At 37.4% G+C, this 14630-nt stretch overlaps 1 protein-coding gene across 26 annotated transcripts in view; it reads right to left on the bottom strand.

Annotated features, from left to right (window-relative positions):
* Positions 1 to 14630, bottom strand: part of SDCCAG8 (SHH signaling and ciliogenesis regulator SDCCAG8) — a 267441-nt gene that overhangs the window by 237555 nt on the left and 15256 nt on the right. For 15 of the 26 annotated variants that reach the window (XR_016219741.1, XR_007909721.3, XM_051820791.3 and 12 more), the window contains 3 exons: positions 13978 to 14063; positions 10031 to 10144; positions 5934 to 6059 (listed from right to left, as the gene is read on the bottom strand). Coding sequence is in view for 24 of the 26 variants with exons in the window: in XM_008268182.5 (XP_008266404.2) it covers positions 5934 to 6059; positions 10031 to 10144; positions 13978 to 14063 (326 nt within the window). In the remaining 2 variants the exon portion in view is untranslated. Of the gene's footprint in view, positions 1 to 5933; positions 6060 to 10030; positions 10145 to 10507; positions 10846 to 13977; positions 14064 to 14630 lie in introns of those variants that run through there. The other 11 variants (XM_089312315.1, XM_089312307.1, XM_089312309.1 and 8 more) reach the window with 2 other exon arrangements.

The following is a 14630-nucleotide window of genomic DNA, read 5'->3' as shown; positions in this document are numbered from 1 at the left end:
TTCAATATAGTATTGGACGTTTTAGCCAGAGCCATTAGGCAAGAAAAAGAAATGAAAGTGATACAAATTGGGAAGGAGGAAGTCAAACTATCCCTATTTGTAGATGACATGATTCTTTGTATAGGGGATCCAAAGAATTCCACTAAGTGACTATTGGAACTCATGGAAGAGTTTGGTAAAGTAGCAGGATATAAAACCAATACACAAAAATCAACAGCCTTTGTATACACAGACAATGGCACAGATGAGAAAGAACTTCTAAGATTAGTCCCATTCACAATAGCTACTGAAATATGTCAAATACCTTGGAATAAACTTAACCAAGAATATAAAAAAATCTCTATAATGAGAATTAAAAAACTTTAAAGAAAGAAATAGAAGATATAAGTAAATGGAAAAATCTTCCATGTTCATGGACTGGAAGAATCAATATTATCAAAATGTCCATTCTTCCAAAAGGAATTAACAGATTTAACGAGATACCAATCAAAATACCAAAGACATTCTTCTCAGATTTAGAAAAAGTGATGATGAAATTTATATGGAGGCACAGAAGACCTTGAATATCTAAAGCAATCTTATACAAATAAAAAAAAATCAGGGGGCATCACAATACCAAGCTTCACGACATACTACAGGGCAGTTGTAATCAAAACAGCCTAGTACTTGTATAAAAACAGATGGATAGAAAACTGGAGCAGAATAGAAATGTCAGAAATCATTCCAAGCATCTACAACCAACTTATATTTGACCAAGGAGTTAAAACCAATTCCTGGAGCAAGGACAATCTCTTTAACAAATGGTATTAGAAAAACTGGATTTCCACATGCAGAAGTATAAAGCAAGACCCCTACCATGCACCTTATACAAAAATCCACTCAACATGGATTAAAGATCTAAATCTATGACCTCACACAATCAAATTATTAGAGAACATCAGAGAAACACTGCAAGATATAGGCACAGGCAAAGACTTCTTGGAAAAGACCCCAGAGGCACAGTCAAAACCAAAATTAACATTTGGGATTGCATCAAATTGAGAAGTTTATGTATTGCCATACTGCAAAAGAAACAGTCAGGAAAGTGAAGAGGCAACCGACAGAATGGGAGAAAATATTTGCAAATTATGCAACTGATAAAAGATTAATAACCAGAATCTACAAAGAGATCAAGAAACTCCACAACAACAAAACAAACCACCCTCTTAAGAGATGAGCCAAGGACTTAAACAGACATTTTTCAGGAGAGGAAATCCAGATGGCTAACAGCCACATGACAAAATGTTCAGGATCACTAGCCATCAGGGAAATGCAGATCAAAACCATAATGAGATTTCACCTCACCCTAGTTAGAATGGCTTTCACACAGAAATAAACAACCACTGCTAGTAAGGGTGTGGGGAAAATGGTACCCTAATCTACTGTTGGTGGGAATGCAAACTTATAAAGCCACTATGGAAGACAGTTTGAAGATACCTCAGAAATCTGAATATAGTCCTACCATATGACCCAGCCATCCCACTCCTTAGAATTTACCCAAGGGAAATTATATTGACAAATAAAAGAGCCATCTGCACTTCCATGTTTATTACAGCTCAATTCACAATAGCTTAGGCATGGAATCAATCTAAATGCCCATCAATGGAAGGTTGGATAAAGAAATTATGGGATATGTACTCTATGGAATACTACACAGCGATAAAAAAAATGAAATCTAGTCATTTGCATCAAAATAAATGAACCTGGAAAACATCATACTTAGTGAAATAAGACAGTCCCAAAGGGACAAACATCATATGTTCTCCCTGATCTGTGACAATTGAGTATATAAGAATAATTATCCAACCTGGCCACACAGCAGACTCATAGAATGACAAACAACCTAAACAACATTCTGGCCTCAGAATCAGCCCTTAAGGCATTCAAATCCGGCTAAAAAGCCCATGAAAGTAATTCAGGCATGGAAAGTCAAGACACTGTGGCAAAAAAAAAAAAAAAAAAACAAAACAAAACAAAACAAAAACAAAAACAAAAAAAAACAAAACCTAAATGAAAGCTCTCTGTGAGTGAGATCCCAGCAGAAAGAATGGGCTATCAAAGAAGGAGGTACCTTTCTCTGAAAGGAGGAGAGAACTTCCACTTTGACTATGGCCTCTCTAACTACTGACCAAGTTTGTAGACTCAAAAGGTTTCCATAGCCATGGAAGCTCACGACAAGAGCCTCAGGTGATCACTGATGTCATAAATAAGAGTGTCAACTGTTAAATCAACAACAGGAGTCGCTGTGTGCTTGCGCCCCATGTAGGGCTTCTATTCTTAATGAGTTGTACTATGAGAATTAATGGTAAAACTTGTCTTCAAACAGTACTTTATATTTTGTGTGTCTGTGTGGGAGCAAATTGTTGAAATCTTTACTTAGTATAGAGTTGGTCTTCTGTCTATAAAATTAATTAAAAATGAATCTTAATGAAGAATGGATGGGAGAGAGAGTAGGAGGTGCAATGGGAGTTGGGGTGGGATGGCGGCTATGGGGTGAAGAATTGCTATATATATTCATAGCTGTGCCTATGAAATTTATATTTATTAAATAAAAGCTTTCTCAAAAAAACTATCAATGGGATAAGCAGCTAAGAATCTGAGTAATTTATATAATACAATGAGAACTAAATATCTATATTAACTCAACAAATAAATATTGAATTATTGATAAGGACAAATATGATAGTACTCACAAGGGAGGACAGTCTCCAAACACAGAATCATATTAGAGTGTCACAATCATTCTAGAATGTGGTAAACTGAATTCATCCTAAGTAGTATTCTGAGATTCTATTCCACAGTTTTCTGAAGTTCAGCTTAAGGCAAACATTTGCATAGCATCTGACAATGCTAAGAGCTCAGAGGACAAAAATTAGTAAGACGATTCTTGGTCTAATCGACACTCTGTTCTTTCACAGTCAGCTTTTAAAATCTTGAATGGTATTTAATCAACACTTTAAAACATTTAAGTGCATCAAGTTCTTGAAGATCACTGAAAAATTTTTATTTACTTTAATTGAGGGGAAAGTTGGTAGTGGTAGGGATGAGAACAAACATGGAAAGAAATGGCTCAGAAATTTCCTGCTTAGAAAAAAATTTTTTCTTAGATCTTGGAGCATACACGACAAAATTTATGACAACTAGTGTATCTTAACATTATTATAAATTTTAACCTAGAGAAAAGCTTTCCATGAAGAGAAATTTTATAATAACAAAATGTGATGAAAAATTAACACACAAATGAAATACACTTTGAATGGTTTAGTTTCAAAAAGAATCCTCTGCTTGCTTCTAACATCTAGGTCATAAACTAGGCCAAAAGATAAAAGTCTTATAGGCTATCATCCAAGTCCAGGGCTGAAAGTAAGAGACAATAAAAAGGAAGCTCTTTCTCTTTACTGGGGAATGTTTCTATCCCCTGCAAACAAAAATAGCTTGGCTCAATATTGACAAGTTTTTCCTAATTTATGTATAAGGGCAGTTAAATTTGGGGTTAGGTAGATAGATTTAGAGTCAGACAATCCTGGGTTTAAGTCCTTGCTTTGCCTTTTTTTTTTTTTGCTCTGTGATATTTGGCTAGTTACTGATTAAGAAAGTGCTTGATACAGTGCTGAGCATACTATAACCATGCAGTCATCAGTGTTACTTATTAAAATGTAACTGTTTCAATTATTTTTCGAAAGAGGGCATTATGAAACACTGAAAATCTTTGTTCAAGTCAGTCAATAGCTTTGGCTTCAACACTTTAACTGACTCATTAAAAAAGCCTCCCTACTTTAAAAGATGATCAATTGATCTACTTATATTTAAGATATTCTAAAAAGCTTTAATCACATTAAATTCTCAATATAACACCATGTATGCATTGTTGAAATGCCTCAATTCACCTACAATTGAAAAGTAAGAGTAACTACTTCATAACAACTAATAAGACGAAGACTAACATTAAAATAAATGTCAAGGTCAACTGACATATCTGTAACAATTATTTCAATATTCGCATTAGATTTTAGCTCATGTGAATGCATAAAAAAAACCTCACTATACTCTTGTCCTTTCTATGATAACTAGTTTTCTGTAGCAAACTTCCTTTGCTCATACTGTGAAGCATGTGAGCTTTGACCACCATTTCCTTCCTCTTTTGCATTACTCACTTCTCTTGCTCTGATTCACTTGTCTGCCTAATTTCCTTTCTCACTTTACTTCCCCTTCTCCTTCTTCGCTATTGCATAAATATTGAAGACTATGAATAACTGAATCATTCTTTGTTAAGTGACTATACAACTGGAAGAAAAGCAAAAGAATTTATTAGTTTTTTAATGAGCTACTTCTAAATACTTTCCATATGGTGATATCTTCAAGTTGATATTGAAATAATAAGCAACTAAGATGGATTTTTAAACACTAATACCAATAATTATGTAAGTCTTCAGACAGAACTTACATGGTAAGCAGAAAATAACAGATCACAACTTAAATGTATTTGCAGAAAAATAACTTTTTTATTTTTTTTTAATTTTTATTTTTTAAAGCTCTTCCTTCCGTTGCTTCACTCCCCAAATGGACGCAACTGCTGGAGCTGCACCGATCTGAAGCCAGGAGCTCCCTCCCAGTATCCCACGTGGGTGCAGGGGCCAAAGCACTTGGGCCATTTTCTACTGCTTTCCCAGGCCATAGCAGAGAGCTGGAATGGAAGAGGAACAGCCGGGACTAGAACTGGTACCCACATGGGATGCCGGCACCGCAGGCGGAGGACTAACCTACTATGCCACAGCACCGGCCACAGAAAAATAAACTAAAATACTAATCAGCTCACTTCATTTTTCAGAATTAACACAATCAGATATTTCTCAACAGCAAATTAACATATAACTCAAGGATTATAAATATCAGGTCAGTTTAGAAAAAGCATCTTCAAAAAATTAGTGGACATTGAGGTTAAAAAAATTAAAAACTGTTTTCTTAACTGAATGATTTATAATCATGACTGAATCAAAACCACTGAAGTTCAATGTAAAGTAAAGCTGCAACAGGCAAGTATTAGGACTTCCCCATGGAAAGCTGAATTTGTCTCAAAAAGCAGAACAAACCATATTGAACTATGTCCCACAGCCAAACAATGAAAAACATTTCAAGGCCAAAGTATCTCTAACAAATCATAAGAAGATACTACACACAGTTTAAATATCATCACAAGAATTTTGTGTCACAGAATTATAGAAATAATCTGACCACTGTTCTTCAAACTGCGGGACACTTATAATCATGTAGGCAATTTGATAGAAGTTCACGTTCCCAGGACTCAACCAGACTTACTAAATCAGACTCTCAGGGGAATGAAGCCGAGGAATCTGTATTGTCAATTCCTCAATGTGCTCAAATTACCAATAAATACAGGACCCATATGGTTAAGCAATACAAAGTCCTATAAAACTACTTGTCAATCCAGTTTCTTAGGGACATGGTAAGATTAATATTATGATTCTTGGACCCTCAGGCCAATGTTCTTTCTGCCACACCATGTTGTTAGACTTCAAAGTACAAGGAAAATCTAGAGAAATCCAAACTAAAATTTTGAACAATTTCTACATTTGACAACGTCCATCTTAGACACACAATTCCTACTTTTGGACCTGCTCTTTCCATATGGAAAAAATGTAACCGGCATGCTCAGATAGGAACTAGAGTGAATTTCCAGCATGGTTACCCTACATTTCATCAGAGGATGCTTTCTACCACAATGAATTTTAATTTTTGAGGCTTTAAATAAATACCAGCCTAGTACTTTAGCCAAACTTTAAGCAGAGATTTTAAGGTGCTCATAAGTTTAGGGGAGAGGATAGGAAATATAATATTCAAAGTAAAACACCATTATAGTTTATAAAAAAGCTCACAGATGCATCCAGAAATGTTTGTTCCCTCATTGTCTCCTCTTGTCTTTGAGACTGCATTTCTTGCAGGAGCCTTTCATTTTCAAGTACAACTACTTCTATCCTATTTTTCATTCCAGAGAGTTCCTCCTATAAAAATGAGAAATGAAGAAAGTTAAACATTTTTAAGCAGTGCTTTTATTTGTTGATTAAGAGAGAATCAAGCATAATATTAACTAGGGAAGACTTACATTCTCTAACCATTTCCTTAAATATAAAATCACATTCAGACAAACAAGGCAATGCACATACTAGTCAACAAAGAGACAGCCTGCAGATGGTCATTCACAAAATGTAGTTTCTGACCATTTTTTTCTCCAAGAGATAGAGGCTCACAGAAAAGCATTAATTAAAGGGATTATCTAAAAGATTTTTAAAAATAAGGGAGATTGCTGAAAAATAAGGTAAGATATGTTATCACTAGTGACCGAATGCCAGTAACTTGTTGAAAACGGATATAGGACTAAATAAAGGGAGACCATGAGATATAAAACTACAGAAATAAAGATGTTGTGATACTAGCAAAAGAATAGACAAGTGGCCGGCGCTGTGGCTCACTAGGCTAATCCTCCGCCTTGCAGCGCCGGCACACCGGGTTCTAGTCCTGGTCGGTCGGGGCGCCGGATTCTATCCTGGTTGCCCCTCTCCAGGCCAGCTTTCTGCTGTGGCCAGGGAGTGCAGTGGAGGATGGCCCAAGTACTTGGGCCCTGCACCCCATGGGAAACCAGGATAAGTACCTGGCTCCTGCCATCGGATCAGCGCGGTGCGCTGGCCGCAGCGCGCCAGCTGCGGCGGTCATTGGAAAGTGAACCAACGGCACAGGAAGACCTTTCTCTCTGTCTCTCTCTCTCACTGTCCACTCTGCCTGTCAAAAAAAAAGAATAGACAAGTAACAGAATACTAAAACAGAATAGACAGCCCAAAAGTAGACCTACAAAAATATAGTCAAATAACTTTTAACAATGGAACATGGGCAACTCAATGGACACAGTCTTTTCAAAAATGGTAGTGGAACAAATGGATGCCCACATGCAAAAAAGAAAAAAAAAAGTGATTCTAGAGACAGATTTTACCACTAACATAAAGATGAATTCAACATGGAATACAGACTTAAGTGTAAAATAAAAATTATAAACTATTATAAAAGTTAAAAACCATGCACCCATATGGGATGCCAGCACTGCAGGTGGAGGCTTAAGCTATTACCTCACAGCACCAGCCCCAAAATACACCATTAAGAAAAACAAAAGACAAGCCACCAAGTAGGAGAAAATATTTGTAAAAGCCATGTTTCAGAAAGGACTATCATTCAAAACACATAAGGAATTCTTGAAATTCAACAATTAGAAAACAAATAATCTGATTTTAAAAATGGGTAGGGGAATCTGGGTGTGTCTTATTAATTCTGCCAAATGTCCTAATATAAGATGTTAACAGAGGAATTCGGTGAGGGCTATATGTAACTCCTTATAGTTACCACCTCACAATTTTTGTTTTCTAAATTTAAAACTATTCTGAAATTAAATGTTGAAAAGCAGAGTTAAATATCTGAACAGACAACTTACAAAATAAGACATATATAGATGACAGGTAAAAATATGAAAAGATGGTCAACATCATATCATCAGAGAATTGAAATTAAAATAAGAATATAACACTGCCTACCAATTAGAACAGTTAAAATCTAAAATACAACCCACAACAAATGCTGGCTAGGATACACAGAGTATTGGGAACTCTTAATGCTGGTGGGAAAGAAAAATGGTATAATCACTTCAGAAAAGAGTCTGGCAGTTTATTACATAGCTACACATGTCTTTATCACATGATCAAGCAATTGTACTTCTATGAGTCTGCTGTGTGGATGGCTTCCCATGTAGGAACATTCTCTCCTTTTTAATTCTATTATTATTACCAGACATTTGATCTTATTTATATGATCCCTTTAACACTTAATCCTATCTATATGAGCACTTTAACACTGAATATGGTCACTTTAACACTTAAGGTGGCATTTTTAACACCCAGTTTAATGGGATTTGTGGTTCCACGGCAAGTTTATAAACTGTGCCCTTAGAAGTAAATCCTTGGGGCTGGCACTGTGGCATAGCAGGAAAGGAAGCCGCCTACAGTGCCAGAATCCCATATGGGTGCTGGTTTGAGTCCCAGCTGCTCCACTTCTGATCCAGCTCTCTGCTATGGCCTGGGAAAGCAGTAGTAGAAGCCCAAGTCCCTGGGCCCCCTGCATCCGCGTGGGAGACCCAGAAGAATCTCCCGGCTCCTGGCTTTGGATCTGCGCAGCTCCCTCCAGCTGTTGTGGCCATCTGGGTTGGTGAACCAGCGGATGGAAGACCTCTCTCTCTGCCTCTCCTCTCTCTGTTAACTCTGACTTTCAAATAAATAAATAAATCTTTAAAAAAAAAAAAAAGTCTGTAGGAATGTATGCAGAACTATACAGCTTTACAGTTACAAACTTCCTCCTCCCTCCCTTATTCCCACTCTTTTATTTTTACTGAGATATATTTTCAATTGACTTTAGACACATATGATTAACTCTATGTTAAGTAAAGAGTTCAACAAATAGTACGAAGAGGCTGGCGCTGCGGCTCACTTGGCTAATCCTCCACCTGTGGCGCCAGCACACCGGGTTCTAGTCCCAGTTGGGGCGTTGGATCCTATCCCAGTTGCTCTTCTTCCAGTCCAGCTCTCTGCTCTGGCCCGGGAAGGCAGTGGAAGATGGCCCAAGTGCTTGGGCCCTGCACCCACATGGGAGACCAGGAGGAAGCACCTGGCTCCTGGCTTTGGATCAGCGCAGTGTGCCGGCCGCAGCACGCCAGCCGTAGCGGCCATTTGGGGGGTGAACCAATGGAAGGAAGACCTTTCTCTCTGTCTCTCTCTCACTGTGTAACTCTGCCTATTAAAAAAAAAAAAATAGTACGAAGAAGAGAAAAAAGAAAAACTGTTCCTTGACAGTCAAGACAGGACAGTTCAAGTCATTGCTTCTCAAAGTGTCAATTTCACTTCTACAGCTTCCCTTCTAGTTGCTCTCTTAGTTATCGCAGTTCAAGGAGAAAATATAGTATTTGTCCCTTTAAGACTGGCTTATTTCACAAAGTATGATGTTTTCCAGGTTCATCTATTGGGAAGGTTTTTATTACTGATTCAATTTCCAATTTGGTAATAGGCCTGTTTAGGTTTACTATGTCTTCATGTCTCAATTTAAATAGGTTGTATGTGTCCAGGAATCTATCGATTTCTTTTGGGTTTCCCAGTTTGTTGGCATACAGCTCTTTGTAGTAATTTCTGATGATTCTTTTTATTTCTGTGGTATCTGTTCTTATATCTCCTTTTTCATCTCTAATTTTATTGATTTGTGTCATCTCTCTCCTCTTTTTTTTTTTTTTTTTTTTTTTTTGGTTAGTTGGGCCATTGGTGTCAATTTTGTTTATCTTTTCAAAAAACCAGCTCTTCATTTTGCTGATCTTCTGTATTGTTTTTTGGTTTCACTTCTGTTGATTTCATCTCTAGTTTTAATTATTTCTTTTCTCCTACTGGTTTTGGGTTTGGTCTGCTATAATTTCCTCTGCTATTTTCTCCCTAACTCTTGCCTGAGATTGTACTCCCTTCACTTTTTTCAAACTATCTTCTCCTAGACTAGAGCAGAATGCTTCCTCCCTACCCACCATCTTAATTTCCCTCTATCAGATAAATACTTTAGGTTTAGATTCACTCATTCATTCATTCATTTGAAAGGTAGAGTGACAGAGAAAGAGAGATCTTCCATTTGCTGGTTAACTCTAAATTGCCAGAAGGACAGGAGCTGGGCTAGGCCAAAGTCAGGAGCCTGGCATACTATCCAAGTATTCCACATAGGCAGCAGGGACCCAAATACTTGTACCATTATCTGCTGCTCCCCTAAGCACATTAGCAAGGAGCTGGACCAGAAGCAGAGGAGAAGAGACCTGAATAGTCACTTTGGATTTCCAGTGCCAGTGTCACTTGCTTACCCCATTGTGTCACATTGTTGGCAGCTAGTTTTAAATTCTTAATGAGAAACTTACCTTGCAGAATTTAACTTCTGCCTCTAAATGATGAATGTACTGAGATTGGTCATTCATGATAGGTACAAGGTTTTGCACTGTAGGTATACTGGTTTCCTCATATTCTGATGATCTCTAAGATAAAAAAGCCAAATTAATCATGTTCAGTTACAGTAAAGAATCAGTTGATATCATCTCCATATACAAATTAGCATGATGTGATATACATATGGAATAGGTACCAATATAGCTAATAGCATTTATTTCTCTATCCTATATACTCCACAGATACACAAGATTCAGGGATTTGCTTCTTGTTTTTTAAAGATAGAACGTATAAGTGGTTATAAAAAGCATATACAAAAGGAAAAAGGTTGGGGTGGTATAACTGGTTTGGAATAAAATGCCTATTTGAACTGTCTGAAACTGTGACATCCCATTCACTAATGAGATAGAAGGGAAAACTGTGTCTAAGAAACTGCCATGGAAGATTGATACCTAAAACTGTAGATGAACTCCCTGAAAAAGAGATTCTTCAGGCCAAGTGTTTGATGCCAGTTCTGTGTCAAAAAAAAGTCTGCGGCGCCAGCACACCGGGTTCTAGTCCCAGTCAGGGCACCAGATTCTGTCCCGGTTGCTCCTCTTCCAGGCCAGCCCTCTGCTGTGGCCAGCGAGTGCAGTGGAGGATGGTCCAAGCACCTGCATGGGAGACCAGGAGAAGCACCTGGCTCCTGGCTTCAGATCAGTGTGGTGCGCCGGCCGCAGTGGCCATTATGGGGTGAACCAACGGCAAAGGAAAACCTTTCTCTCTGTCTCTCTCTCACTGTCCACTCTGCCTGTCAAAAAAAATTTTTTAAAAAAATAAAAAAAAAGAAAACCATGTTTTGGATTTTTTTTTAACATAGTACAAGGCAATTTGAATCTATGCTGTTCTAGAGCACAGAACCTCCAAGCATAGAGTCCTAAAGAAGAGGTATACAGAACTAAGTGACACACTACACCAAGAGATTTCTGAAAAGGTAGTAATGCTATTTAGCTTTGCAGTGTTCCTGGAACTGACTTTGAATGCATTATTACTTTATATTAAAATAATTGTGAAATGGTTTATAACATTAAATGCCACGTCATGATATTGAAAAAATACAGGGACTGGTGCTGTGGCATAGTAGGCTAAGCCTCCACCTGTGGCACTGGCATCCCATACAGGCACTGGTTCATGTCCCAGCTGCTCCACTTGTGATACAGCTCCCTGCTAATGTGCCTGGGAAAGCAGTAGAGGATGGCTCAGGTCCTGGGGACCCTGTACCCATATGGGAGACCTGGAAGAAGCTCGTGGCTCCTGGCTTCAGAATGGCCCAGCTCCAGCTGTTACGGCCATTTGGGAAGTGAACTAGTGTATGGAAGATCTTTTTCTCTGTCTCTCCCTCTCTCTGTCGGTAACTCTACCTCTTAAATAAATAAATAAAATCTTAAAAAGCAAAAAAACACAAAGATGAGGAAATCAAGAAAAGGGGAAATGAGGATCAACCAGTTAAACAAATACAGAGGAAAGCTTGAGAGAATACAGAGTCTTTTTGTCATTCTGTTTCTCAGTCCAGCAGAAATCCTACCAATAATGGAGTACAGTACTGGCTCTCATAGCAATCATTTGTCCCAGTTGCCCCTTTTCCAGTCCAGCTCTTTGCTGTGGCCAGGGAGTGCAGTGGAGGATGGCCCAAGTGCTTGGGTCCTGCACCCACATGGGAGACCAGGAGAGGCACCTGGCTCCTGGCTTCGGATTGGCGCGGTGGGCCGGCCACAGCACACCAGCCATAGTGGCCACTGGGGGGTAAACCAATGGATAAAGAAGACCTTTTTGTCTCTCTCTCTCACTGTCCATTCTGCCTGTCAAAAAAAAATATATATAGCTTTGTCATTGGTAAACTTAAGAAATTTGAAAACACAAGTAACTTTAATTAAATGAACTATCTGTGGTGAGTAGAAAGCAATGAATTGTAATCATTTTATATATTTAATAAAAATAGAAAGTAGGCAAATGTGAATTAAATATTGCTGTGCATATATGGAGAAAATAATGGGGAAAATAAAAAACTTTTATATTGTATAAAGAATGTTCACATGTACTATTTGTACATACTTGGAAAGGTTTATTATAGCTTGAATTAGCCACATAAGACTTGGATATGTTTTCCATCTAAACAGTGCCTAAGTTTCACTTTCAAAATACCCACATCTTTCTGATATGCCCCATTGACTATGAAAATGCATTCAAAGGGGATAAATCCTAAAATCTGACCCTTTATTATGACTTACAATCATTCTGTGTAGTCTATATAAAGATCCAGTCTTTTACATAGCTCCGTGCACATTTCATAGACTACATATGTACTAAACTTGATGCTCTTGATGAATGTCTTTATGTCTATTCTCATTGAATAAGCTCTGTAGTATCATAATCAAGTTTTAATTTAAAAAGCTAATAAGCATATTCAACAGATAGAAAAACTTTGTCTAACAAAATCAAAAGCACTCCTACTGCATGCTGAAGAGCACTGTATAAACTAGCTATCAACAGTAATAAATTCACTGAATAACATGTTTTGATATAATTACAATCTATATCCATAAATATTAAATATGAATAGGAAGTATATTTATCTAAAGTGGAAATTAAGCATGAAAAGAATGTGTGAGGCTGAAATGAAGTGTTAATATGTGGGAACTATTACAACATTGCAGGTATGAATAAAAGAAAGCAACATGTCTCAATAGTTATCAGCATGTGGGTATTCAACTACCATACACATTGAAAATATAAGATGGTTACTTCTGCTATGACATGTTATATTTATAACATGCTTCATAGGTGTAAAAAGAATTATAAGTATACAAGCTTATCTACTTATTGCAAAAACTCTGTGAGAAACACACATACACAGACCTTAGGGCTAGGCTATTACTCTGGTCACGTAAGCATGATCCAGAGTTCTTTCCCTCACACCTATCACAGCCTTTAGGTGAGACAGAATGAAAAATAATGCTCTAATTAGGAATAACATATTTAGTCTAATGAAATCAAAACAACTTCAGAAGCAGAATATAACTTTTCATGTTATACAATTTTATAATCATATATTTTAACATGTAGAATAATGTTACATACTTGAGTTTTTGTTTGTTTGTTTGTTTGTTTGTTTTTTGACAGGCAGAGTGGACAGTGAGAGAGAGAGAGAGACAGAGAGAAAGGTCTTCCTTTTGCCATTGGTTCACCCTCCAATGGCCGCCGCGGCCAGCACACTGCGGCAGGCGCACCGCGCTGATCCAATGGCAGGAGCCAGGTGCTTCTCCTGGTCTCCCGTGCGGGTGCAGGGCCCAAGCACTTGGGCCATCCTTCACTGCACTCCCAGGCCATAACAGAGAGCTGGCCTGGAAGAGGGGCAACCGGGACAGAATCCAGCGCCCCGACTGGGACTAGAACCCGGTGTGCCGGCTCTGCAAGGTGGAGGATTAGCCTATTAAGCCACGGCGCTGGCCACATACTTGAGTTTTGATATTCAAAATCCAAAAATGTTATAAAGGAGGGCTATAATTTTAATTGTTTAAATATAAAAATGATCAAATACAGACATAACCCTCTAAAACAGAAATTACTACAACATTATATTTTACATTATTGTTCCTTTTACATATTTGCTAACAGCTGCAAAATAAATTCTCCAAACTGTTCTCTTGCTCATACTTTCAAGTGAATATTAAGTCTAAAATATTAAGATTCCTTTATTATGGAAGTCTCTATTCTTTAGCCTAAATAATCAGAGGCAAGAGACTTTCTTTAAATGCCTTACACTATTAGCATGCCTTACTTAGAATATTCCTTCAACATGTGCTACTAAGATGACAGTACAAAGTAAAACAGAGACAGAAGATGACTGCTTTTCATTTTCTCTTTTGCAAAAGTTGACACTTACCAAAGGAGACATTTTTTGTTTTGGTAATGAAGATGCCTCACTTTCTTTACTTTCTTGTTGGTGCAACAATGCCTTGAGCTGAATAACTGAAGAGCAAAAACGAGCTTATTAACCTATCTGACATCCATGTTTTAGTACACTCATCCATTCAACACACAGTGCCTAAACATATATTATACACCAAGAACTGTGCTACTGACTGGTTATACAAAAATAATAAATAAATAAATAAATAAATAAATAAACAACAACAGCCTCTATTCCTTAAGAGCTATGAATTCAATAAGCAAGAGGGATACACTGATATAAAACAGCATAGTAATTTATATATAGACCTAGAGATATGAATAGCACTACAAAAAGAGGAAGCACTTGATTGTGTCTATTTTCAGAGAGAAGATAACACTTAAGGAATGAATGGAGATCACCAAGCAGAAAAGGGTGAGAAAAGGCATTGCACATAAAAGCATAGAAACACAGCCAGAGGGTTGGAATAAGGAGCACATGGCTCAAGAGATCAATGAGTAAAATGAGAATAGAAAAATGAGACTATGGAGGGAGGTTGGAGTTATCACAGGAAAATGTTATCTTGTTCTAAGAATTTCAGACTTTAGCATAAAGGTGTTAGAAAGTCAAAAGAAAAATTAAACAAG

The sequence above is a fragment of the Oryctolagus cuniculus genome, chromosome 13 (assembly GCF_051225735.1).
Source record: "Oryctolagus cuniculus isolate XC-2025 breed Fujian yellow rabbit chromosome 13, ASM5122573v1, whole genome shotgun sequence".
NCBI lineage: Eukaryota > Metazoa > Chordata > Mammalia > Lagomorpha > Leporidae > Oryctolagus > Oryctolagus cuniculus.
The sequence above is the reverse complement of the archived record's forward strand: the minus strand, read 5'-3'. Positions and strand labels throughout refer to the sequence as shown.